The sequence below is a fragment of the Camelus dromedarius genome, chromosome 3, assembly GCF_036321535.1.
Source record: "Camelus dromedarius isolate mCamDro1 chromosome 3, mCamDro1.pat, whole genome shotgun sequence".
In the NCBI taxonomy this organism is placed as follows: domain Eukaryota; kingdom Metazoa; phylum Chordata; class Mammalia; order Artiodactyla; family Camelidae; genus Camelus; species Camelus dromedarius.
Window position 1 is genome coordinate 66,044,794 of NC_087438.1, and position 26,265 is coordinate 66,071,058.

At 37.9% G+C, this 26,265-nt stretch overlaps 1 protein-coding gene across 5 annotated transcripts in view; it reads right to left on the minus strand.

Moving 5' to 3' along the window:
* The window catches only part of LIX1 (limb and CNS expressed 1), a 54,856-nt gene extending 28,875 nt beyond the window's left edge, over positions 1 to 25,981 (minus strand). Inside the window, exons 1-4 of one of the 5 annotated variants that reach the window (XM_031448689.2) lie at positions 15,228 to 17,204; positions 14,456 to 14,544; positions 9,530 to 9,668; positions 2,013 to 2,176 (exon numbers count right to left, since the gene is read on the minus strand). In XM_031448689.2, coding sequence (XP_031304549.1) covers positions 2,013 to 2,162 — 150 coding nt within the window. In that variant the 5' untranslated portion in view covers positions 2,163 to 2,176; positions 9,530 to 9,668; positions 14,456 to 14,544; positions 15,228 to 17,204. Of the gene's footprint in view, positions 1 to 2,012; positions 2,177 to 3,225; positions 4,288 to 9,529; positions 9,669 to 14,455; positions 14,545 to 15,227; positions 17,205 to 19,519; positions 20,387 to 24,503 lie in introns of those variants that run through there. The other 4 variants (XM_064482680.1, XM_064482681.1, XM_010993974.3 and 1 more) reach the window with 4 other exon arrangements.
* Positions 25,982 to 26,265: the final 284 nt, after the last annotated feature.

The following is a 26,265-nucleotide window of genomic DNA, read 5'->3' on the forward strand; positions in this document are numbered from 1 at the left end:
GGGAAGAATGACGGGAGATCTGAATGAGTGGGCAGCCTTCACCTTAGAATGCTTGATGATAGACCCGCAGGCTCACATGGATTAGAGAACCCCTTCCTCAGTCGCTGCCTTTCTCCCCCCTTTCTTGCCTCTTCACCCCTCTCTAGTGTCTGTGGTTACACCAAGCTCTGTTGTAAGGCTTCTAGACCCACTTTCAAATCATCCTCATCAGGCAACTCACTTTCATTAGTCAGAGGTCAAAATCCACTGCTGATCACTGTTCAGGACAGGAGAAGGCAAGACCTCACTGGCTGGTGGTGTCAAGAGTTTTGAGTTTCGAAAACAGTTCTTTAAAATTACCCCATGCTCCTGCGAGACAAGTCTTTCTGAAACACATGTGAATATATCACAGTCCTGCTCAGAATCTTTCAGAGGTGTTGATTTTTATATAGAATAAGGCCTGTTCTTTGCAAAGCATAAACATGCTTTATAGTTTGATGTGAGTGCCTAACCATCATCTTCCACCGTTTCCCTGTCACAGACACACTTATGTTCCCAAATTCCAAAAGTGGTTTTCTCTTGCTCCACGCCTCTGCACACACTGTCCCCTATGCTGGGAATGTCATCTCCCCTTGAGCGATTGGCAAAAACACCCTCAACTGCACCTTAGTTTGTGACTGCGTCCGGTGAATTCTTTTTTGACTTTCTCTGGGCAGACATAGGTTTGTGGGTCTGTTTATTAAACTACATCCTTCCCTCACCCCACAAAGGATTTAGAATAACATAAAACAGATACATGGTAACAGGATAAAATAAATGAGAGAGGCACACTAAGTTCAAAGGGAGAGTAAAGGTAGAAATATAAATAGTATCAGGTATGAGGTTAGTCCTAAAAATTACTTAACACTAAGTTTTATAGACTTAAACTACAAAGAGATACACTGAAAATTTGCCTCTGGGCTCCTTAGTTGTCAAAGCTAAGGGGGAAAGCGGAGTGCTTGTGAGTTTCACATTGTCCATAAACCATCAATGAGGCATTTTTGCCACTTTTTGAAAATTGAGAGGTAGTTCACTGCACTAAAGGGGTACTTATAAGGGTGACTGGTAAACTAAGTTCCTTCCTTTATGCTTTCATTGACCCTCAAATATAACTCTATGTAATTACTGTAATTTTTTGTACATTTAGTTACTCAAGGTATGGACCATATCCTCATTACTCAGACCAGTGCTTGATATTTTCTAGTCACTCAATGAGTATTTGTTACACACACAGGATAATCAGATGCTGATTGTTTATGCAGACAAATATTTTTGTGTGAGTAGGAAGACAACTAGAAATGTATCTTCATTTACACCCATCATAAACATAATAAAGAATTAATCAACTGGAAGAGCCTTTATAACAATTATCAAAACAACACTTGGAATACCTACTATATAAACCAGATAAATACATTGCATGTATATTTCATATGACTCCCAACCAACCCTGTGGGCATTATTCCTCACCTCAAAGTCAGGGAAATCAAAAAGTTAAATAAGTTTCTCAAGGTCTGCAGTTATTTAGAGGCAGGATTTGGGATTAGCACAGGTTCTTGAACCCAGTGTTGTGAATCTCAACCAAAGTTGGTTCATGCTTTCGTATATAGTAGATTGATTAGTAATTGATTACAAATTTCATGAACATCAAGATATTCTACTCATGGAAGGACCCTGATGGAAGGGCTTTGCCCAAGTTCCTTTGTTCTTTCAGATTTTTTTCCAAAATATTTTGAACAGAAAGGCAGCAGCTATCAGGTAAATAAAATGCTATAAAATTCACTTTATATAAAGAAATATCAGGGGACAACACCCTAATAAAAAATACTTCCATTTGAAAAACCTGGAACATCTGACCAATTTTTCTGTTACATGATGGAATGTGGCACAAGTTTTTCCACTACAATCAAGAAAACTTACAGTGTTACCATTTTATAAAAGGGCTTACTCTATTTTAACTGGTTAATTTTCACTGATTTATGATTGCCTCTTACCTGGAAGTTGCCAAAACAGCTTCCCCCTGGGAGGGTCACATAACTCACGAAGGGTGGTCCAGGAGATGGCAGCGACTCATAGACCACCACACCTTCACTTGGGAATGCAGCCCTCTGTTGCTGCTTGCTTTCCCAAAATTCCTGTAACATTGACACAACATTCACTGGAAAAGACAAGAAATAAAATCAATTATTAAGGATGGACATACCCAGCAAAAACAACGTTTTATTTGTGGGTTGGATTGTGTAACACGTCATTTCCAGTTAAAGCAGAATGGAGTACGTATAGTGTTGGTAGGGTTGGTGGGGTGGAGGACGGAGTGTGTGTACTTTCGGTTGAAAGAAGCAAATACTATTTAACACAAATGTGTTTATTTTTTCATGAGCTCAAGTAGTTTGGCGGCATGATTCTAACAACACTGTAGTATTAAATTTACTTTATACTTTTGTATGTCAAATTAAAACATCTCACTCTTCTTTGAAAATTTTCCTTAATAATAAAATTTGTCCAGAGCTAAGATTATCCATGACCCGACTCCCGTTTCTGTAGATTCTTAAATCTGCAAAGTGAAAGCTAAATTCAAAGATGTAAGCAATGAAATGAAGCATTATAATGTACACCAGAAATTGACACAACATTGTAAACTGACTATACTTCAATAAAGATATATACATAAAAAAATAAATTTAAGAGGAGAAAGGCAGAAAAAAGAAAACTCTTTCATGTTCCTATTCACCCCGTTCTAAAGGAGAGTGAAAAGCAATTGTGTAATAAGCAGGAGGCTGGGGAAAAAGACCCATAAGTGAAACTAATAACATGGAAACCTTGTTAAGGGCCACGTCTGTTAGATGACTTCAGAAAACATAGTAATGGCTACAGCCATGTGTTTTAGATTAAATGACCTGTGATAGCCTGCAGAAGTTCCAGATCAAATTAGGTTGGTTTGTTTATCCTGTACTGCAAATTGAATTGTGGAAATTAACAAGGATAATAGAATTGTAGAGGCAAAAGAGACCTTACAGGTCATGCAGGCAAAGCTCTGCCTGATGCAGAAATTCCTTGCACAACACTACTGACAGCTGCCCATCTGGCCTGAGTCTGAACATGTGGAAGGACCTGGAACTTGGCACATCTTGAGGTAGTCCACTTCAACTGCTAATGGTTTTTAACTGTAAAAAGGTCCGTTTGGGGAGTGAGCTGAAATCTGCTTACCTATAAGGTTCATGCAAGTGGGCCATTTCTCATTTCTGGGGCCTCACAGAAGTTAGCCCCACTATCCACAAGAGAGCCCACCAAGTATTTGAAGGTGGTGTAGGACATCTGTTGTTTTTGCCTGCCTGGGCATTTGCTTTCTTTCTTTGTAGGAACAGCACAAAAGTTTTCCTTGAAAAAACACCTTTCCTTCAATCATGTCTTCTCCAAGGCTGAGCGGTGGGGATTTGACCAAAGCCAAGTCATTTAGCGTCGAGTCCAGGATTTTTGTTGGGAATGTTGGAAGACTGGATTCTTCTTTTTCACTAGAGTTGCTGAGGATATAGGATGGAAGTGTGCTGCCTGAGCAAGGGGGAATCATGGCTGAGAAGAAAGCCAACACAGAGAGGGGTAGAACCAAGAGAGGGAGAAAGAAAAAGTTCTGATGACATAGTTTGAGCTCCTGAACAAAAACATCTGCTTTTTCCTTAAACCATTTTGAACTGGTTATCACTTACTTGAATATGAAAGTATACTAATATTCACAATGCTCAGGTTTCTTCAAGCTCTAGATTAAATAACTTTTGTTCTTCCAAATATTCTTTGTGTGACATGTATCTATGCCATTTGGCATTCTCCTGAATACATGTGCTTCAAAATGCTGGGCTTTGTTGTTTTTCTGGGAATCAGAAGTCACAGAGTTTAACCTGGAGGCAAAAATATTGCACAACCACCTTCTGAGCTGCTGACTAAAGCACCTGGCTCTTTCACTTCATCCCTAGGTCACCAATCAGGTTCCAGCTTCACAGGGTGTTGTTCAGGCAAATCCTCAAGATGCCTAAGGAAATGGATACCTACGTATATTTAAAAACTGTAGTTTTTAGTATTTAAGATGTGTTTTGGGAAAGAAACTGGGAAATGTAAAGCTATCAGAGGGGATAGTTGAATTAACCAATAAAATACATGCTTAAGTGGTCACGGTGAACTTGGTAATTACAGACATTTTTCATTCCTTCAAAAATATCTGAAGTAATATTTTCTACCAGTTGATGTGACTCAAAATAGAATTGGAACTTTTATTTCCCGAACTGTTTATCTGTTCCCCATCTTCCCCTCCCTCCCATGTCCAGGAAAACAAGTATTTTTTGAACTGGCCGATTTGTGTTTCTGCTTGCAGTTGACCTCCAGAATTCAGCAGAGGTGTCTTAAAGATTGAAGCCTAAAACCAAAGCCAGTGGCTTATTGTTCTGATAGTCAACAAGGGCCATTAGTCTGCTATTTTAAGTTACTTCATCTTTGAATGCTGTTTAGCTGAGAACTGGAGTTGGCAGATGAAGACTCATGCTTATCTAGGTAAAATGAACACAAGAATTTTGGCATGTAAAACTATATGGATTAAAGGGTTCAAAAGTAAGAAGTAAAATTTCTGCATGAATAAAAGTAGCAGTTTTAAATTTTTTTTATTCTGCAACCTTGGAGGATTTCTTTGATGGTCTTATGTATGTCATCACCTCTAAAGTGTGCAACATATATTCATGCATACACACAATCCATCTTTCTATCTCTATCTCCTCTTGTCGACTAGAAAACCAGATGAATGGAGTGCAGAGGGAAGGAGGCCAGCTTACTGTTTGGAATTTCAAAGATGGGTATATCTGAAGATGCTCTATTTATCAAACATATGCTCCTTTAAATTTTGAAGTAGCAACAAGGTTCATGGACAATGTCAATGAAAATTCGAGCAAAGGGTCAAGTATTGCTGAAGAAAACCACCCAAATGTGAGGAAAAGCCTCACAAGACAGTTTAGTTTCTAGTTGTGGTTGCTCCTTCAGTGCCCAATGATCCTGCCTTCCATATTACAAACTCAGGCCACCAAGCATGCGATATTCATCCCAATATCTAGTGACCCATCTGCACAAGTGTCCAGCTCCATTTTATTTCCTTCAGTCTCAAATCAATTTGTTTTGCTTCTTCTGGACGTTGTGTTATTAGTCATCCTCTCAACCTCCTATTTCAATTTTATTTTTTAAGGTTAACAATCCTTTATTTATTTATATGGGGGGGAGAGGTGATTAGGTTTGTCTGTTTGTTTATTTATTTGTTTTAATGGAGGCGGTACTAGGGATTGAAGCCAGGACCTTGTGCACACTAAACATGTACTCTACCACTGAGCTATACCCTCCCCACTTTAACCTACTTTTTAAAAATCAACTGTACTTCAATTAAAAAACAACCAACCAACCAACCCATCCATTTAAAATATGGGCAGAAGAACTGAACAGACATTTTTCCAAAAGCGGAAACACAGATGGCCAACAGGAACATGAAAAGTTGTTCAACATCACTAATAGCATGGAAATGCAAATCAAAATCACAATGAGACATGATCTCACACCTGTCAGAATGGCCATCATCAAAAAGAACACAAATAACAAATGTTGGCAAGGATGTAGAGAAAAGGGAACCTTTGTACACTGTTTGTGGGAATATAAATTGGTGCAGTCATTATGGAAAACAATATGGAGTCAATCTCCTATTTTAAAATGTTTCCTCTTTACTCTCTCCTTCTCAGTAGCCATAAGTATGCTCAAGATGACAAATAAATGAATGAATGAATCAATTAATTAAAAGAAACTCTTGGGACTATTTTTTAGCTACTAGTTATTAAAATTTTCCAAATTATAGCCAAACTGCTATAAAGAATATTCTATATTACTATCTCTGCTTCCCTATCTTCTTTCATTTTTAATCCACCACAATCTGGCTTTCCTCTGTATTATGCCACTGACACTATTCTGGCAAATACCACCAATTTCTAACTTTCAGTCCTTATTTACTTGGCCTCTAACTGCATTTTTTGACACAGCTGATCAGTTTCTTTTAGAAACTCTAATATCCCTAGGCCTTTCTGACAGTATTCCTCCTGATTTTGCTTCTCTATTTCTGATCACTTCTTCTCAGTCTCTTTTCTGGCTTTCTCTTCCTCTGCTTAACCCTCATGTTGATTTGTATGAAAGTCTTGCCCTTTCTTGAACCTATCTCCATGACTCAATCTACCATAATACATGCAAATAGTTCCCAAAACATTCTCCTGTAACTCCATCTTTGTTAATAGATACTTCCATTGGATGTTGCAGAAATTCAGCATATTCCCAAACTCAACTCATTTTCTTTTCCATAACCTCTTTTCTTTCCCCAAATTACTTAGTGATATTATCATCTACCAGTCACATAAATCAGAAACATGGCAGGAACTTTAATTTCCTATTTTCATATCTAATAAGTGCCCAGGTTTTGTCAATTCCATATCCTGATGTCTCTCTGATAATCATCACTTCCTCTCAGTTCATATTACTGTGGCTGCATTGGTTCATTTCTCACCAAATATACCACAATACCCTCCTGACTCCAATCTTCCTCCCATCCAACCCATCCTCAATCATTTCCAGGGTAATCTTTCTGAATCTTATAGCTGATCAAATCACTCACATATTCTTAAAATCTTTCTGTGACTTTTTCATTACCTACAGAACTAACTCCTTGGCAAGTCATAGAAGACCCTATGTCTTGATGTTCTTTCTCATTCCAAACTTCTCTCCTCAAGTCACTCTCCAGGTCCCTCACACTCCCATACTTCTTATGCTACTAACAAGCCCCCTACTTCCATTCCTCCTCTTGGAAAGCTCTTTCCACTCTCTGTTGTCTTCCTGGCTGGCACCTACTCATTCTCTCTCTTTTTTTTTTTCCTTCAATTTTAAGATTTACCTCCAGCATTAACTCCTTAAAAATGAAACCAAACACAAAATAATTTCTAAACCCTCCTGTGGAAACTGCTGTACTTTGAGAGACAGCATGAACATCACTTGAGGACTTGTTAGAAATGTGGGATCTCGGCCCCCTCCCAAGGTCTACTGAACTAGAATCTAGTTTTAACAAGATTCTCAGGCAATCTGATGCATGTTAAAGTTTGAGAAACCGCTGCAGAAAGAAGCTGCTATTCTCATCTCCCTTATCGTGTACCCATTATATGCCAGGCACAATGTGTTTTCTCACTTTAATTCTTACACTACCCTCTAGAAATAGGTATTACCACCCACAACTTGAAGACAGGAAATAAAAGGTGCTCAGAGCACAATCACACAGCTACTGAGTCTCAGACTTGGTATTTTTAACCGAGTGCTGTCTGGGTGTGTAGCCTATGCTCTTTGTTCATCCTGAGATACTCCTAATTATAATGGAATTTAAGTGGTTTTCATGCATGTCTACTTCTACTAGAGGGAGTTAAAGATGCATAATAAATGTTAGTTGAATATTTGAATATCATCAAAGGTATGGAAGATGTGATGCCTTTGTGAGGCTGTTGGTAGGGAAGGCATAGGAGGCTCTGCACAAGAATTACTTCTAACTTTTCTTAGGGGCCATTTTTCTGATACTTGTTCTTGAAAAAGTCAAACAAAGCAAAGGTCAATATTTGTACTTTTTTCATGCAAGTGATGTTTCCAGCTTGTAACTATCATGATGAATGAGCAATCTGTGTCCATATGAACAGGTATCCTGATCAACCTTGAGCCAACAATTTGCTTTGGTTTAAAGCAATGGTATAAATACCCACCAACTGTGAGCTTAAGAGGGGACTGTGATTAGGCCTCCCATTCCAGTCCCTTCTTTCAAGGAAAAATGGTTAAAGGAGACCACAAGGGAAACAAGAGAAAATGACAAAAGACTGAGGAGCGCCTTAGAACAGGCTTCCTGGGAAGAAGGTCATGAACAACAGTCAAGGTCAAGTATCTCTGCCTGATTATGCCTTTCACCTCAGGGTCAGGAAGTAATAATCTGGAACACATAATTTTTGGCTATGCATTATTTCTCCTAAAGTTCAGTGAAATTCTTTTTGAAAAGTTTCTACTTTGTCTCAGTGGACACTAAAGAAAACACTCACAGGTCATCTATTGGTCTTGCCTTGTCAAGGTAACTGATGTTTAACTGGTAAAATTACTATAACAAAGTAGAAAAGCAAGTGACTGAGGCTGGGGGTATGGGAGGAAGCAGAAGGAGAGAGAATTTTGGGGGAGAGCCTGAGAATAATAGCATAAAATCTAAGTTCCTTTTTGTGACTTCTATCAGTTTACAACATCTGAGAGTAAAGAAAGCAATTTAACCTCTGAACTGACTCTGCACATCAAACTTCTTAATCCATTCCATTGCCCCAAATTATTTTCTCAGACACATGTAATACACCTTGTTATGGACCAAATATTTGTGTCCCTGACAAATTCATATGTTGAAGTCCTAATCCCCAATTCAATGATATTAAAAGGTAGGGGCTTTGGGAGATAGGTTTAGATGAGGTTATGTGGGTGGGGTCCCATGATGGGATTAGTGCCTTTGTAAGAACAGAAAGAGACCAGAGCTTCTTCTCAGCCATGTGAGGACAGAGCAAGAAAGCAGTCATGTGAAGCCAGGAAGAAGGCTTCCACCAAGAACCAAATCTGCCAGCAATTTGATCTTGGAGTTCCCAGTCTCTAGGCCTGTGAGAAATAAGTTTCTGTTATTTAAGTCACCCACTCTATGGTATTTTGTTACAGCAGCCCAAGCTGACTAAGACAAACCTGTTCAGTGGTTTTAAATATTTTGTGTATTAACAAGAAGACAATTTGCTATGCAGCTTATAGACATTAGTGTGGATATTCTCCTCTTCACTGTGTTTTGAAATTTGAACTTGACAAGAGTTTTCAGTGGTATGCAGATTCCCAAGCAAGTCTGCCAAAAACAAGGTTTTCATCTTCCCCTTCCTCAAGCTTTCTTTTTGATTATAAAGTTCAGCATTGAGACTTTCACAGAAGGCAGCTGACCAATGGAGAAATCCAACAATGTGAAACACCTTGACCATCCAACCTTGACCCTTTCTAGCAGAAATCTTCAATTAGGTTCAGCAAAAGCAGTATCTTTATTTGTCCTTGAACATATACTGCATTGTTTCCCCCTGGGCTTTGGTTTAAGTTCTCCTTCCTATCCTGAATGTTGTTTCTGTCCTTCCCCTCTAGCCATCCAATTTACTCTCATGCTTTAGAGGAAATGCCACCTCTTCCATCATGCCTTACTCACTGGTTCCAGCCCACATGAACGTCTTTTTCTGAGCTTCTGTTCCATTAGTGGCCCGATGTCTTAGCACTTAATCTCCTATAACCCACGCTAATAAAAATGGATGTGATGCTCCTGGCTAAATTTATCAAGTCAGACTTGGCTGGACTTATGTCTGGCAAGAGGGAAAAAATGCCTTGTGATAACAATTCGTCTTATAGAGTACAGTTTTATGTTATTTACCTCGCAGCAGACTGTGATTCTAGAGGACAGGGAGGGGCTGGTTCATCCTTCTCTGTAGTAGCCTCCTTGGTATCTAGCACAGGGCTATTCATCTTGAGGCAGTTGTTGAACTCATTTGGAATCTAAGAAAACTAAATATCTGAACAGTGCAACTGAATGAACATACAGAAGATAAGTGCAGACACTATTACTCATGAAGAAGTCAAGACTTCCTTCTGGAATAGGAAGCTTCTTGTATGAACCACCATGGTGCCTACACAACCTGGATGTGGCAGTGGCAGCCATGCCTCAGCTGGCTGAATAGATGCAGGAAGATCAAATAGAGCAGACACACGGACAGAGTAGACACATGATTGCTAGGTGCTTGCCAGCTGGAGATTTACCTCCATAATAACTAGGGCTTAGAGAAATCCTGAACAGAGATGGTAAGTACTTTTGTCTTAGAGTGCTAACTCGAATCCACTTATGCTGACTGCCTGGAGCACTCTGTTTAAAGGATTTGAAAGTAGTCTCTGGGATCAGTGGAATAGAATACCACAATTAACCAGCATTGTGGCACTGGTCTATTTGGTGACCCTGACCTTGATGGTATGAAGTAAAAAAAAGTTCAAAACAGTCCTCTGCCCATAAAAATTTACAATTTGATTGCAGAAATAATATATTCATAATATAATTTGTTAAATAATATTACACTGCTACATTGTAGAACAGAAATGATTTTAAAATAGTATTTAAAACTTTATAATTTAAGGCATAATAATTAAATTGATATGAGGGGAAACGTAGATGAATGTGGACTGAAAAGATCAGGAAAAAATCTGCATAAGAGAAGAGCCTAAACTGAGCTGTTTCAGAAAAATGAGACTCAGACCAAGATGGGGGAAGGGATAGAAGTAGTACTCCCAAAGGAGTGATAGTTGCATTTGACAAAAATAAGAAAAACAGTAATGCCTTAGCTGAGGAATTGTGCAAGGGAGCGATAGGAAAAGATGTCATTAGGAAGGGGTTACAATTTGATAAGAGACAGGGTAAGGGGACTTCACTTCTTTCAATAATTGGAAATCAACCCCATTGTTTCAGTGCTCCAGCTTTACTCAAGTGGGAGAGAAGGGCAGGAGCAGAGTCCTTTGTCCTTTGTCCTTTGTCCTTGCCTGAGGCTCTGTGCTGTCTGTAGTGGATCCATCCATGAAGAAGGGCCCAGACACTTGGAGAGAATGTGTGATTGCTCTTGTGCATCTGGGTGAGACCAGGGAGAGTGCTTCTCTGGGAGGAACTCGGGCAGAAAAGCTTTGAGAAGTGGGTAGGAGATGGAGCAAGCAAGAGAGCACTCTTTCTGCAGTCTGAAAGGAGCATGAAGCCCCTTCAGAGAAGGACGTCAGTAACTGGACACTGAAAGGTTTTTTATCCTAAAAACTCAGAACTTGTCTTTTCACAGTTTGGACACGATGGAGATGCTGATAGGAACATGTGATCTATGTTTTCATATGGCAATTCTGAGATGCAGAGGATGTAAAAGCTCCATGGATTATAGAGTTTGTTGTAGAAGAGTCCTCACGTACAGGCTGTGGTTCAAACACAATAAAATGTGTACTGCATTTTGTCTCCCCGTGTTTTATCAACAGGCAGACAGTTTACTTAGGTAGTTAAAAGTATGGACTCTGGAGCCAGAATGGCTGGGTTTGAATCCTGTCTCTACAGCTGTAAGATACCTGCCTAGCGCTCCTGTTCTATCTGTAAAATGCAGTACTTAAATCACAGGGTGCTATAAAGCTTAAAATGGAAAATGTTCAGAATAGAGCTTCACACACAGTAAGTGCTAGAGTGTTAGCTACTATTTGTGGTTAGAGAAGGTGAAGGAAAAAAAGAAAAGGCATGATTATATGCTTGCATGTTGCATCTTTGAAACTGTTCCTGGACTGGAAACCATATCATTAAATGTTCTAAAAATAATCTGCAAGTCTGAAAATTCTCTAATTGTACACATTGTGCTATTTAATTTATTTCCAAAATATGTGAAGAGTTCAGAGATGGAAAAGAAAAGCTCTTTTAACATCATTAACTGGTAAAGTCAAAGCTTCAGAATAGACAGAAAACAAATGGATGAAATGCTACATTTTTCAAAATCTGGAAACATGGATATTTGTCCTAAATTTTCACTTTCTAATGAACTCTAATAGCAATAGATGTGCTCTTAGCAAAAACTACAGAGAGGAGCTAACTTTTATTTTAAATTAATGTTTAATGACTGCTTATGCTTCAGGAAAGTAGATACATTATAGTTCACTGCCCAGTTCAATTACCTAATATGAGGTAAGTCCTGAATGGAAGACAGTCATTTGTCAGCAATAAGGGATCTTAAAACTGTATTATAAATCTATCAGAAGAAAAGAATCAATTTCTTTATGCCTTACATGAGAAAAAATTCTAGCTGAGTAAAAGTTCTCTTGCCAAAAATAATTAAAGACAAATTGGAAAGGCTACCATTTAAGGATAAATCATTAACAGGCTTTCAAAATTAACATATTTTCCAATTGATTCTGTGCCTCCAAACAGATGGTTTTATGTTATGTAATATTTTAATATAATATTTAATTAAATTACCCTTAGCAGGTGATATTTTGAAATAATTAGTATTTTCTATTCTAGCAACTCAATTATGTGCAACTTGTTTTGCCAACGTGATTTCCTAGTTTTGTTGAAGAGAAAAAGGAAAAGGACCCCCAAATAATTTAAGGAGCAAGCACAAGGCATGATGCCAATTTGTCATTTATGCAAAATAGGCTGCAAAATGGTGTACCTTTGGGTCATGTGCTTGGCTTGGCAAACTCCAGGACACTGACCAATAGAGCCAGCTGTCTAAACATTTATAACCATCCTCAGGCTTTGCCAAGTTTTGACCAGACTAGTGGAATCTTGCTGACACAGCTTGTGTGTCGGGTATAATACGTAGGAATCTTGGGCCCCTTTTTCTTTTGTGTAGACACTCTTTCAAAGGTAGCCACAGCCACACAGCAGGGCTGAGACAGCTTGGAGTCTTGCTTTGTTCCCAGCAGAGGAACTTTCTTTTAGTAAAGTTCCAGAGTTAGTGCCTAGCTCCTCCAGCAGCTGGGACGCTGGTTGCGTTTTTTCTTTTGTTTGCTTTTTCTTTTCTTCTAGTCTGGTCCCTATCCTCTACCTTGAACACCTTCTTTAAGGGAATTAATGATCCTTTGAGGTGGTTCACAAAATTAACCTCTTGTGAGATTCTCCAAAATATGCAAAAAAAGTACACCATCTTTTTTTTGGGGGGGGGGGTCTAATTTTCACCTTCCGAATTTAAAATCGCTGAACTATAAATCATTTGGGGAGAGAGGTAAGTAACATTTAAAAAATACCTTTGGAAGTACAGGGTATTTTTTAAGAAGGCAGAGGGGAGAGAATATCAGAAGCAAGAGGGACCCACGAAGACAAATTAAAATAAAAGGTCATTAAATATACTACAATTAAACAGCAGCAGCAACAGCATGTCTGAACTCCCAAGTGTGGTTTTACGTGCACCATGGGTCAGATGATGTCATCCAATCACAAAAGCTACACAAAATAAAAACCTGATGTAATCTATTTAACCAATCAGGAAGTAAAGCTTTCCCATATTTCACTGGACACTGATGGTGCACTATATTTAAGAGATCTTGTAGGACTGTTGACTTCAAATAACAACCAAGGATTCAAGAAAACAAAAAACAAAAGAGAGCAAACACTATTGCTTTGCTGACCAGTTCTGTTTAGTTAAAATGGTCAGATCTGTGCACATGTGGCTTGAGGCATATAATATACCTTGCTTGGGAATGGTCATTATAAGAAAGCTCTCCATGACCCTACCAAAGAAACTAGGGTTTTGTGTAAGACACAGACAGTTTGGCTGTAAAGAGCTTGGTGCACAGCCTTTGGTGACCCAGAGTTGAGGGTAGACCCTGAGGATGAGTATGAAGATTAGCAATCTAAGTCACTATGCCAGTGTGGTAAATGGGATGATTCAGGTTACTCTACCAAGACCAACCCAAGACAGTGGTCCGGGGAAGTGGCTGGGTTTACTTTCAGAACCCCTTCCTCCATGCTCCCTCCTGTCTCATCTGGCTGTCAACTTAACCCTGTATACAATTAGGCTGTGATTAAGTTGTCAATGGCTTAGAAGGTCCCAGTACAGTTTATTTCATCATAAAGAAGAACATCTGACAATGGGAAAAATCTTCCCCCTTTTTGTGAAGGAGAAAACCATCCAATCAGCAACCAAGAAAAGGTCTGTTGTGCACCTGCTAGGTGCCCAGCCTTGTGGGAGGCAAGCTGAGGGTTACAAAGAAGTGCAAGGTATGGCTTTGCCCTCCTGGGACTTCCAACTTAGATGTGGCCAAAAATGTGCTGGTAAAACTATAACCCATAGAGCAGAGCCATGTGAGAAAAATGTAAACTACACTGTACAGGCCATAAGTGCCAAAGGAGTGGTGACTAAACGATGGGTTCCCACAGCTGCATAATGGGATGAGATCAAAATAAGGATCAACTGATTATCATCACAGCAGAAAAAAAAAAGCAAAACCATAATTCAAACAGTGTTCCACGGACACCAGAGAGAAAATACAGAGAACTACAGGAGTGTAATAATTGCCTATTTTGTCATTATTAAACTTTCAGTAGGATTCTTTTATTTCTTTTAAAATAGGATTTTTAAAAACTACCTTGACAGAATAAACTTATGTAAGAATTTGAACACGGAAGAAAAGAAGTAAGAGTCTTTGGGGTTAAAATGTCAATATGAAACGTATTAAATAAAGAAGATTCTTTTATGAAAGGCTTCTAAAGTTGTCTTACATTTCTTAAATCAATCTGTAGCACATAATCAGTACAACCGTATCATTTAAACAGAAAAATCGTAACTTAGAAACTCACCCTTGTGCAGCTGTATCCTATTATAGGCTGTAACTTAACACATGAGTTTCAGAAGTTGTTAAAGTTGTGTTCAGGCTAACAAATCTTAACTGTTAAAAAAAAAAGCCTATGGTGAGACGAGACAGCAGACCATGAAGAGGTACCAGATTTGATCACAGGATACGTGTCAATCATATTTTATTTTGATTTTTTAAATCTTATTTATATAGTAAGAAATAAGCGTATTAAGAAAGTTATTGCCATTAAGTGATCAAGAAGCCATTTCTTTTTTGAAAAATTTTCCTGTGGTGCTGAGACTTTTAGTATTTACACTCTGCCAAAGATATCTTTACTGAAAAAAGAAGAGAAGAGTGCATATGCTACTGATAGTTGAGCTGAAGTCTGCATTTTGTCTTAGTATAAATTCAAATAAAAGTAGTTGTATCCTGTAATTAATTAGCATTTGAGTAGGTTTCAGTATAACAGACATCCACAGTTTAGATGCTAAAATTATCAGTTCAAATTATTGTAATTAAGATGTAATCATTAATCCAAAATGAGCTAGCAAGCAGTGGAGTTTCTTTCTTTCTTTCTTTTTTTTAAACCATATTCTTTCCAGCACACTTTATGTGGTAGAATGCAATGCAATATGTATAGGTATTTTACTGCACAAGTGCCTTCAACTCTTATGTCCTACTCCATTCCTTTATGTGAAATGCAAAAACCATAACTGTATCATCGAATTTATAGATTTCAGATAAGTACACTAAAAAGCATGGAATGAAGAAAATACCTGACTCTTGAGAATTTTTGCTCTCTCGAGTTCCGTACAGCCAGATTCATGATTACTAAGATGTTTCCAATATCTCTATAGTCTGGTCCAGTTTTTCCACATTTTTGTGTGCTTTTTGAAGTATTCACCTATCTGATATAAATAAAACCTTTCATGTAGAAAAATGTCTCCCTAAATGGAAGATTTAATGCACCTCAAACATGTGAGAAACTTGCTTCTGTGCAACGTTTAGTAAAGGTTCCATGTTATTTTTTCATTATAAAATTTGGGGAAACATATTAGTGAAATCTAACATATCACTTTATAAGTCAATGCTAGAAATCAGTATATTCTCATGGCTTCAGTGATGACTAAGATAATTTTTAACAATCTGTTTGAGAACAGTTGCCTTGATTCTGGCCTTCATTTAGTGAAACTGATTTCTCCCTATAGACATGTTGACTTCCACAAATCCTACATCTTGTCTGAATGGGCAAAAGGATTCTTTCTGGGAAAAACTGCAATTCTCCCCAACTTAGTAACTTAGTATCAGGAAGTGTACCTCAATACAATCTCTTCTCCAATGCAACATAAAGCCATAAACTTCCAGAACTAATCTAAGATCTAACTCCAATGGCTCCTTGCTGCCTGCACTGGAGCGTGACTCCATTTGCCTTCCCAGCTTTGTCTCCACCTCCTCTTATGCACTTTTCTTGTATTGCCTGATCTGCCTTTGGACAAGTTGTTCTCTTTCCTCAAAAGTGCCCTACCCCTCTCACTCTCCTGTTACACTCCCGTGTCCACGTGCCTATCTAATGGGTTCCCTCCATACACCCAGAAGTGTCCATTTCAGTACCACCTGTTTTCCTAACAGATACTGCCATGACAACACAAAAGGCATGGTAATGTAACATCTCTGAGAGGCAATGTCTTGCAGTGGCTAAAGGTGAGAAGTTGGAAGACAGAATTTGAATCCTGGCTCTATCACTTTACTAGGTATGTGACCTTGGGCAAGTCATCAGTTCCCTCACCTATAAATCACAACAATACCTAAATTATCAGCTTGCTGTGAAGAATAAACATTGTTAGCATAGTGCCTGTCATCACATGATGAGGACCTGACATCCTAGCATTACTATTGATGCATGAAGGAAGAGCCCAGAGATGGAAGATAAGCATATTATGCTCTTGTAATTTGAAGAGTTGATACTCAGAGTAAGATCTGAAAGTGTAGCCATCTTGAAATCACATGATGGTGATTTCCTTTGAGAAAACATGTAAGAAACTGTTAAACAGTGGCAAACAGATAGTAAGCTCGTACGTACACTCTCAAATGAGCTGACAAAGCTACTTTCAGGATAGCTCATCTTTGGTTGTGACACATGACACATCAAAAAAATTTGGATGTTGCACAAAGCCAAGAATGGAAGGCGACATGGAGATATGCCTTAATTTCTCTGCAAAGAGATTCTGTCTGGTGGTGGAGACTCCCAGAGATACTTGTTACAAAATGGAGACATTTAGGTAGTGGAGAACAGTCCAGTGTCAGCATAGATGAGCAAACTTCAAATTGAGAGCCCACCTTATTTAAAATTTCTTTCCATCATTTCTCATTTGAAATGCAAATTAGGGAAAAGGAGAAAAATGTAATGAAATTCATTTCCTTTTAGGAAAGAAAATAAAAAACAAATCACAACTTTTGCCAGATGAATACCTTGTCTAAAACAAATAAGAGAATTTATGCATTGCAAAATGCCACTTGGAGGGCCTCCTTGGCTGAGAGAAGCATCCAAATTCTATTTCCTTAAATGAATGTAACTATCCCCATTTGCATCAGTCTCAGATCAAAAAACTCTCTGGATACTTTTCCTGACCAACTTGAAGAGAAAATTCAATTTACTATTGCTTGCTTTCAAACAAGTCAAAAGCCAAGTGAGGGCAACAAATTAATCAAACGATCATTTACATTTCTTGTATTATGTGTTTCTGAAGAACAGAGAGAGAAAAATCTGCCTTTACATTTACAGAAGAGAAATTTAGAAAAACACTTTTAGAATGTTTTTATTTTTTAATGGTCCTTTATTCAACAGTGTAGGGTTTTAAAAATTGATGGATTGGCTTTTCATCTTGTAGGAAAGCAAGATAGCAATTTTTCTTAAGGAACTGGCAGTGATGTGCTCAAGTGCTTAGCTCCTTCCTTCTGGCAAAAAGAGACTGGCCTGGGGTGGGGAAGAGGAGCCACGAGTGACTAGGAGAGGAAGCTGCTTAGAACCTGCCATTCAAGGCGGATGGCAGCCTTTTACAGGTTGTATAAAGCAGGAGTTTAGTGGCAGCAACTTACGGGTGTGCCAAAGAAAATGAGTCCGGGTGCTAAACCCTGGCACATGTATGATAGGTTGCCAAGGCATGGCATGGGCCCCAGGCAGACTTATGATGTCTGCTCCAGAACGTGAGTGAACATGTTCCCATTTATTCCGTGAGGATGGTGAGTGTTTAGATGTTTTGATATAAAAACCCCTGGCACAGAAATTTGCCATTTGGCTTAATTTTATTTAGTCATTTTTCAGATTAGAAACACCTGAAGGGAGAGGCTCAGCAGTTAAAATTCACACCTATTAAGCCATGCAAACAGCTGCAGGGTGGCAGCCCATTCTAGGGTAAGCAGGCAATGCTATCTGATCAAATTAGGTTCCATGTTAATGAATGAAATATATAAAATAGGATGCTTCTTTGCTTTTCCATATCAAAGAGTTCCCACAAAGGCCTGGAAGAGAACATAGTGTATGCTTTATTTTAACCTTTTTCTATTTTATTCTCTCTGCTAAACTGTAAACAATTGGTGGTATTTAGTTCAGCTCAAAAAGTGGGCCATATAATTTCAGATTAAACTTCTTAAATTCACAATGAACTCAGTGAAAAATTTCCCTTCTGTTTCTTTTTACTGTTTCCACTATCCAAACCCTCAGCACAAGACGCCTAGTCCTATACAATTTATCCAAAGCCTTAGGCAGGTCAAGAGCCCTTTTACTCTACAGTAGTGAATTCAGTGCTATTGTAGGAGAGAGACATTCTTTCCTTCCCTTTTCACTTAAGAAAACATGCCAAACCTGAATAGACTCCAGGCTAGACTGGGGGAGGGAGTAATTTTTATTAGTGCTAACATAGCTATTGACACATGCTTAAAGGCAATATTTTTTTAAAAAAGCAGAAAGGAAGAAAGCAAGGAAGAGAGGAAAAAGGAGAGAAAGAAGAAAGAAAAGAGTGGACTTTCACTTTTTGTGTTAGAGGGCAGACTGATTACAATTTAATTTCTAAGAAGAAAATCTTATAGAACAAAATTGCCTACCATTTCTTTTTCTTCAACACACATATGAGAAATATAAACTAAAGGGACATCTGGAAACTAACATTATTCAGCAATCAGAAAGCAAAAATCCAACCCATTGATGTTTTGATGGAGACAAACATAACGTGATTCACAAAGAAGAAAGCTGTAACTTATTGAAGTTAAAAAAAAAAAAATAGAGTTCCATATGCATTTTACCTTTTGGGCAGTTCCATAGCAAAGTTCTATTTCAGAAGCCCTTTGTAATATGAAACTCACTGTAGATAAGATACAAGGCAAAGATAGTCTGTTTTGCAGCAGCAGGAAATCAAATTGGTTCCAGAAACAAAGTTATATGACAAATGGTTTAATAGTATTGCTAGAATTGGAAAGCTTGATTGAATTATTTTCATAATCATTAAAAAAGATTTTGAAATAACTTTTCTATAGTCATTTAGATTTTGGGGGGCTGGGTACTGTTGCAGAGATGGAAAGACATCTAATTTTATTGGCCTTTTAATTAGTGTTATAATTTGTTATCAAAATTTAAGAGCTCAGTGGTGATTTATTGTTAACTTTTGTTTGCAACAAAAATTTTCAAACACAATGCTTAATTTAAACTAATATACGGTATGGAGGATTAAACAGGTTTACAAATATAGATATATTTTATCATATTCAAGTTATTTTTAGTTTTAATCCTAGTACCAATCAGCATTTATTTATTTTAAAACATAGGCAAGCCGTAGATTTTAGGAGAGACTTCTAAACGGTTAGCAAGAGGTATCACTGACAAAATAACCCAGCGACTGATACCCGTAGGTGAAATGAAATCATTCTCCTGACTAAAGTCAGGAACAAGTTAAGTATCACTTAGACCACAGCAAACGACTACAGAGATTAAGGAGAAAACGTACTTAAATAGGATATGACTAGACGTTTAGGACTATATTCAAAAAGTCAAAAAACTTTCCCCTTCAGTACTTACAGTCTTTGAAGACTAGAGCCGGGTCTCTGTGAGGCAAGACTTGGGCAATGATGTGTCTCAGGGATTCCAAGGTTCTGTCCATCTTGGGTCTGCCTGTGCAAGCCTGCTGCACAGTGTCCTCATGCCTGAATTCTTGCAGTCCTGGTCTGAATTTGTGCAGCTCATTGATGCACAGGATTACCAAAGAATCTCTTTTAACATCTGCCAATCAGACATTTCCCAGAATCTAAAGACCCCTCAGGGGGCCCTCCTCCCAGGCTCACTTATCTTTGTTGTATGCTGAGCTAATTAGCTCTAAAGGCTGGCTGACAGGCGGGTTCCCATTGCTTCCTTCTGTTAAACACACCCACCTACAGGCTGGCTGGGGAAGCTCACTAATCATGGGAACAGTTTTCCTCTCCAACCAGATTTTGCCTGAATGGTGTGCAGTTTTCTGACTTTGGTATTTCTTTTGGTTCCCCATCTTTAAATATGCTGTTACCAGGTATATAGAATCAAGACGGTCATTTCTCAATAGTTTCCTTAGTAGCAAAGGAGTTTTCAGCTCAGGACTTCCAGCTCAAAATCTTTATAATCTAAATTCTTTTTTGGTAAAAAAGTGCTGTAAATATGGTGAATGTAGCCAGGCACCAGATTATGCCTACTATTTAAATTTAGGAGCAAATTTTTCGAAGCCAAGTTTTTAATTTTTTTCACTCCACTCAAATTATAGTCACTTTTTGACTCTTAAACTGCCTTTTGACTTCCCTGGGAACATTTCTCTCTTTATCCTTCAAGGCAAATCATTCCCAAGATTGACTTTAATGAATTCTGATATTATTCACTTCCTTTCATGATAACTTTTTATATTAAAAATTTCAGAGGCAAAAAATATTTTTCAAAAGGATATAGGTAGCTATAGAGATCTGAGAAAAAAATTTTTTCTACGTTTGAAGAAAAATTCTTTTACTATGTCCTATACCACTCACAATAATGTTGAAGTCTTTTCATAAGAGATATGTGTCACAGAATTACATTGCCATAATAAGAATTTATACCAGATACAAGAATTGATTTTAATGGCTGTAACCCATGTTCATTGTTGAAGACTTGTTGGTTACTTCTTCACTTTTATTTAAAATATTTCTTCAGGGTGGGCACAAGAGACCGCTTTTCAACGTTCTTTCCAATTTTCAGATTCAATAATTATGTTGCACTATATGATTAACTGAAACCAGTCCTTCAAAGTCTATATAAAAATAAAATGTTTTCCATGTGATCAGTTTCTTCAGCTAGTTGGTATAGCAGTGGGCTTAATAAAAGCAACAGAAGGAATGGGGCTGTAATAATATTTCCTATTATAATGACTATCACTAAGCAAATTCCCACAGGGAGTACATATATACCACACACAACAGAGACATGGGGTTGCCCCACAGTGAAAAGATATTTTTATAAAAAAAGAACTTGAAAGAAGTTGCACTACACGTTAAGACACTTGTTTAGGGTCCCAAAGGATATTTTATATGTTCTGTATCAAATGGGAACTCATCAACATCCTTGCCATCCAGTTTATAATTTAAAGAGAAATTAGATAGTCTGTAGACAGAAATTAGTATACACTGATTGGACACAAAGTATAAATAAATGCAGATATTTTCAGTGTGGTATTGAATTGGAAACTAAGATATTTTAGGTTCCTGTTAGAGAAACAGAAAAACATAACATGGAATTCTCAAAACAGTGAAACTGATAATATAAAAGTAGAAAAATGAGAAAAAATTGATGCTGGGATTTTGATCAATAAATGGACTTTTTATGAGATTAAATTTAATTCCAATAGTACATGAAAGTATTTTGGTTGTATAGTGTGGTGGAAGGAACACTGAATTTGGCATTAGTAAGATCTAGGATTTGATTTTTGTTATCTGTGTAACTTTGAAGAAGCCACTCATCTCTGGACTGAAGAGTCCTCATCCAGAAAATTAGGGATTTGAGCCAGATGCTCTCTTTCAGATCTGACATCTATGATTCTACAGCTGTATGACACGTGAGCACAAATATTATCATGTATTTTCTAGCCTTCTGGAAAGTCATATATTTGTTCCCTAAATGCTGGCCTTGCCTTCAAACAAGTCACTTCTATTCCCATAACCAACTTCATATCCATTCGTCAATAATGAGGGACACACTAACAGGCTGAACTCGAAGACACTCACTGCTAATGCTTACTAAAGGAAAGGTGATAATTTGTTAATAAGACTGATATTCAACCTCCATAAGGGCTTTCTAAAAAAGGCAAACTATGATTATCAGCTTGGAGAACCCTGAAGCAGCTTTGCAAAGATAATTTCATAAAAATATCATGACCTTTAATGTATTATATTTTAATAAATAAAAAAAGAATTCTGGACAGGTGGATATACAACGTTCCAGTTGGAAAGTATAGTTTCTTCCTTCTTATTAGGCCCAATCCTTCAGCAGACGTTTTATGAAGTCTTCGCATATGCATTTCTTCCTTGTCTGCCCTTAAAGACTTCTCATGTTAAAGTGCTGTTGTGAGACAGTCTAGAAAAACAACTCAGTGGTTTTCCACTGCTCTCTGTCTTTGATGTAGAAAACGCCTGATGAGGATGGAAGAGCCTGAGAAACCCCTGTGCAGTGTGTCCATTTTAGTGCAAAATCTTCTCTGAAATAATTTCTTTACTCACTTGCTAATGCCTTGATGCTTAACAGCTCACGTTACATTTCACTGTCAACCTCAACCATCTGTAGGCATAAGCCAAAAGCAAAATCAAAGTACTGAAATTAGGGTAGGTGACTACAGTGGAAACCGAAATGATGTTTTTAGAAATCCTGTTACAGTACTATTCAGAAGTATGAGAAATGGCATCCAACTGACATATCTGGTGTTCAAAACTTAGCACCCAATGGTGAAAGTCAAAGGCAGTGTAATAGCACACTTACCAAGCTCCCAGAGATAATACAGATCAGTAATATTTTTGTTGTTAAATAGCTCATTAAAGGTATAAAAATGATATGGAGGCATAGGCCACAAATTGAAATAACATTCACAATGTTAGAAAACACAATAAATGCAGCAAAGCATCATCTTTAGTTAAAAACAGGAAGAATCTCCACCATCCTCCTTGCTGCCCCACTTAATACTCTGCTGGGCCCTGGAGGAGGGAGCTCGGGTAGGTGAAGCAGAAAAGATGGCCTGTAGAAGAGGCTGCAGTGAAGCTGGTAAGGGTTCAGGTCCTGAAAGATTTCAGTACAAGGCATGCAAACTCCAAAGAGTAGGCCTGCAGTTACTGAGCTGGAGTCAGTTTATAACTACTTACCTCTAGGAAGTTGACTGAGGGAGGGAGATGATGCTGATTGAGATTTAGGAAGATTATCTTCCCTGAAATAATTTCTTTACTCACATGCTAATGCCTTGATGCTTACAAATTTACAATTTAAGATAAAATAAATAAAATGAAAAAGAAGTGGAGTTAATATAGTTAAATAAATTAACACAGAGAGCAAATATCTTACAAAAAAATGGGGGAATGACTGATGGCAGTTCCTTCCAGATGCCAATGGGAGGTGTGTGGAGGGAAGAGGAAAGTCCGAAATGCTGGATTGGCCAAAGAAGGTCAGAGCTGTGCACAAGAATGTTGCTGGGAGTGTGTGGGATGGTGAAGAAGGGCAAGGCCAGGAAGAAACTAACTTTGCAGAGGTAATGACTAATGACTGTTCAGTGTCAGCTTTGTTTAGCCTCAACTAGGAAAAGGCCAGTAGGAGGAATGAATGGCTGGTTAGCATCAACTTTGTTTACTCTCAACTGAGAAGAGACCAATGAAATGTTTGAATCAAGGTACTTATGAGAGAGTCAATTGGAAAGGCAACTTTGGATTACCAGACAAAACACAGGCAACATAAAAGAACTTCATCTCAGACATACGTTCATTGATATTTCACTACTTTCAGGAAATCATCAGTATTAATTTGTTGAACTACATGAATTAGAAAATTGATCAGTATCCCATCTGCAGATTAAAGGAATGTACATTCTCTCATTTTTATAGAAAATTAGGAAAAATGCTTTCCTGAAATAATTTCCCTCCCCACCGAGTAAAACCATTAGTGAATTACCCTTTATCTTTGCCAGGAAAGTCAGAGTCAACACTCTTAACCAAAAAGCACAATGAAAGTAAATCTCTCATTTACCTGAACCTTGTTTCATATATATATGAACACATACATATACATACATACATACACACACATTTGGGGATCCTGAATGATTGAGCCCATGTCATCTTGATTGTTTTGTGTAACCAATTATCCAGCCCTCTTTTGGTATTTGGTCTCCAAAGAGAAGTAAAATTGATTCTTCAAGAAACACTTTAGAGGCCAAAGATAGCATTGGGAGAGGCTTTGCTAGTACATGGGTTAACACTTTCAGGGTAAACTGTTATTCAAAGGTGGAAAAATCTGTATGTTCAAGTTTACAAGACTGGAGATAATGATGCTAAGCCCTTGGGCCATTAGATATGTGTTCTGTGAAAACTGAACTGATTACCTTAACTGTGGCTGGCTGATTTCCAGCATAATATATATTTTGAAAAGAATAGTAAATTTTTCAGAGTGGATTTTGCCAGTGGCTTTTTACAACATTTTATCTTTCATAAAAGTGTGTCTGACTATTGGTTCCTCTTCCTTTCTTTGCATTTTCTCACAGGACTACCACCCCTGCTTCCCACTGTCCAGGACAGAAATTTATTTTAAGGGGCATGCTGCGGGGTGAGACACACTCCCAGTTTACATGGGCTAACTGGAGCCTACTCTCTTTCTTCTTTAGATAAAATCATGTTTCTGGGGCTATGAGTTGTATGGAGTGTTTAAATCTTTGCAACAGTGAGCAAATTAAAATGAAAATCTAGACTATGAAAAGAATTAGTATTAGATTAAAACAAACCTAGGGAAAATGTTTATTGGTTGTAAATAAATGACAAACCTGAGATTAGTTGATGGTGATGTTAGGTTCAAGCAAGCCAGTAATTTCATAGCTCCGTATATTTTAGATGAAGTTTCCTGTAAAGACTGCATCATTAGTATACTCTTAATTCAGTTCAGGCCACACTTACAGATATGCTTACATTACGATAAAAGCCTTGTGCCCATCCATTTCACACTGTAAACTATAATTTCCATTTCACTTCCTATGCAGTCACCACCAGAGCACTGCACTTAGCATGCATCCTGCTGACACAGAAGAAACATTATTTCTTTTCAAAATTTGTTTAAAGAAGGAGGAATAGGAAACTGCATAGAAAGGGGGCCTATTTTTCCACAAATTGAAAACTGGAGAAAGACCAAGTTAGAGAATAATATATTCTTCTCATCCTCTTAAGGTACCTCAGTAGCCTTAGCACAAGGAAAAAGAACTACTCCAACAGCACCACCCTGCTTCCCTTCCATGTCCCCAAAAATATTCCACTAAGGGCTTCGGTCTACTGAGATGGCTTTTCTTGGGCCTGTGAGATGATGAAAAAGCCTATTATGAAAAACAAAAAACCCCAAAACCCCCCAAACTCACAACTTTCTAAAAAGGGAAGAAACTTGTTGTGGAAGATAGGACTCGAAACCTGGACCTGATTGTGAGCACTGTCTCTTCTCGTATCTCCACAGTACCAGGAAGACAAGTCACAGCTTGTAGACCTTAATGACTTGCAGAATTTAGTCCTTTAGGCTGGATACAAAACTTTAAACCACCCGAGTTCACTGGTTTTCCTACCATTCTGGCACCATGAATTCCATCTTTTCCTCTCAATCCCAACCTATTCAATCTATGTGACTTTGGGCAAGTAACTTTACATTTAAAGATGTTTTCTCATCTCTAAAATAAAAATGAGGTAATAAAGACTGTAACTCTAGCATGACAGAATAGGATTCTATCTGAGACTTCTTAACCTGAATACCTAGGCTGACTGGACAACATTTTAGATTTTAGTTTCCCTCCAGTCTATCCACCAACATGGACAAAGTCCCCTTAGTTCTACCCCCTCCTCCCTTTAAAGTCAAATCATCGCACTGTCTAAAATCTAGTCACTTTTTTTCCTAATACATTAAACTTAAAAAAAATTTCAAAATCATCTTTAATTTGGTCCTTTGCCACACAACATCCTTCCCTAAGTACAGCATAACAAATATGCAACATTGATTTATGTCTTCTGGATTTTCTGCATGATTTCTTCTTGCAAACTCTTTTTCAGTCTACCTATTCAACCAAATCCCCCTTCCCTAAACAACTTAACAAATCACTCTGGCCTTTTACTTACCTACTGCCTGTCCTTGGAATTTCCTGAGTACTAGAGCAATGGTATCAAGCTCTTTAGTATAGTCTACTTTGTATTGTCATGTAACTGCTGTGTTTATTCATGTCTCTCCAAAAGACCTTCCGTCAACAAGAGTTTTGTTAAAAATCTGTGTACTTCTTCCCCTGCTATCACCTTACACAACACCAAGCACTTGGAAAACTGATGTGAACATGCGTTTTCCTTCCTAATGTAGGCCAGATCTCTTCTACCAACAGCAGATTACAGTAAGCTCTTTTTTTTTTTTTTTTGATTCATTTATTTCAAATGGCCAGTAGAATTAATTTTGCAAAGGTGAAAGGGAATCTGCTGTTTTTATCAACCTCGGAAAACAATCTGTGATTTCTCCTGGCCAATCATAACCACCAACGGAAGTAATTTAAGGATCTCCTGTCTGGTGAC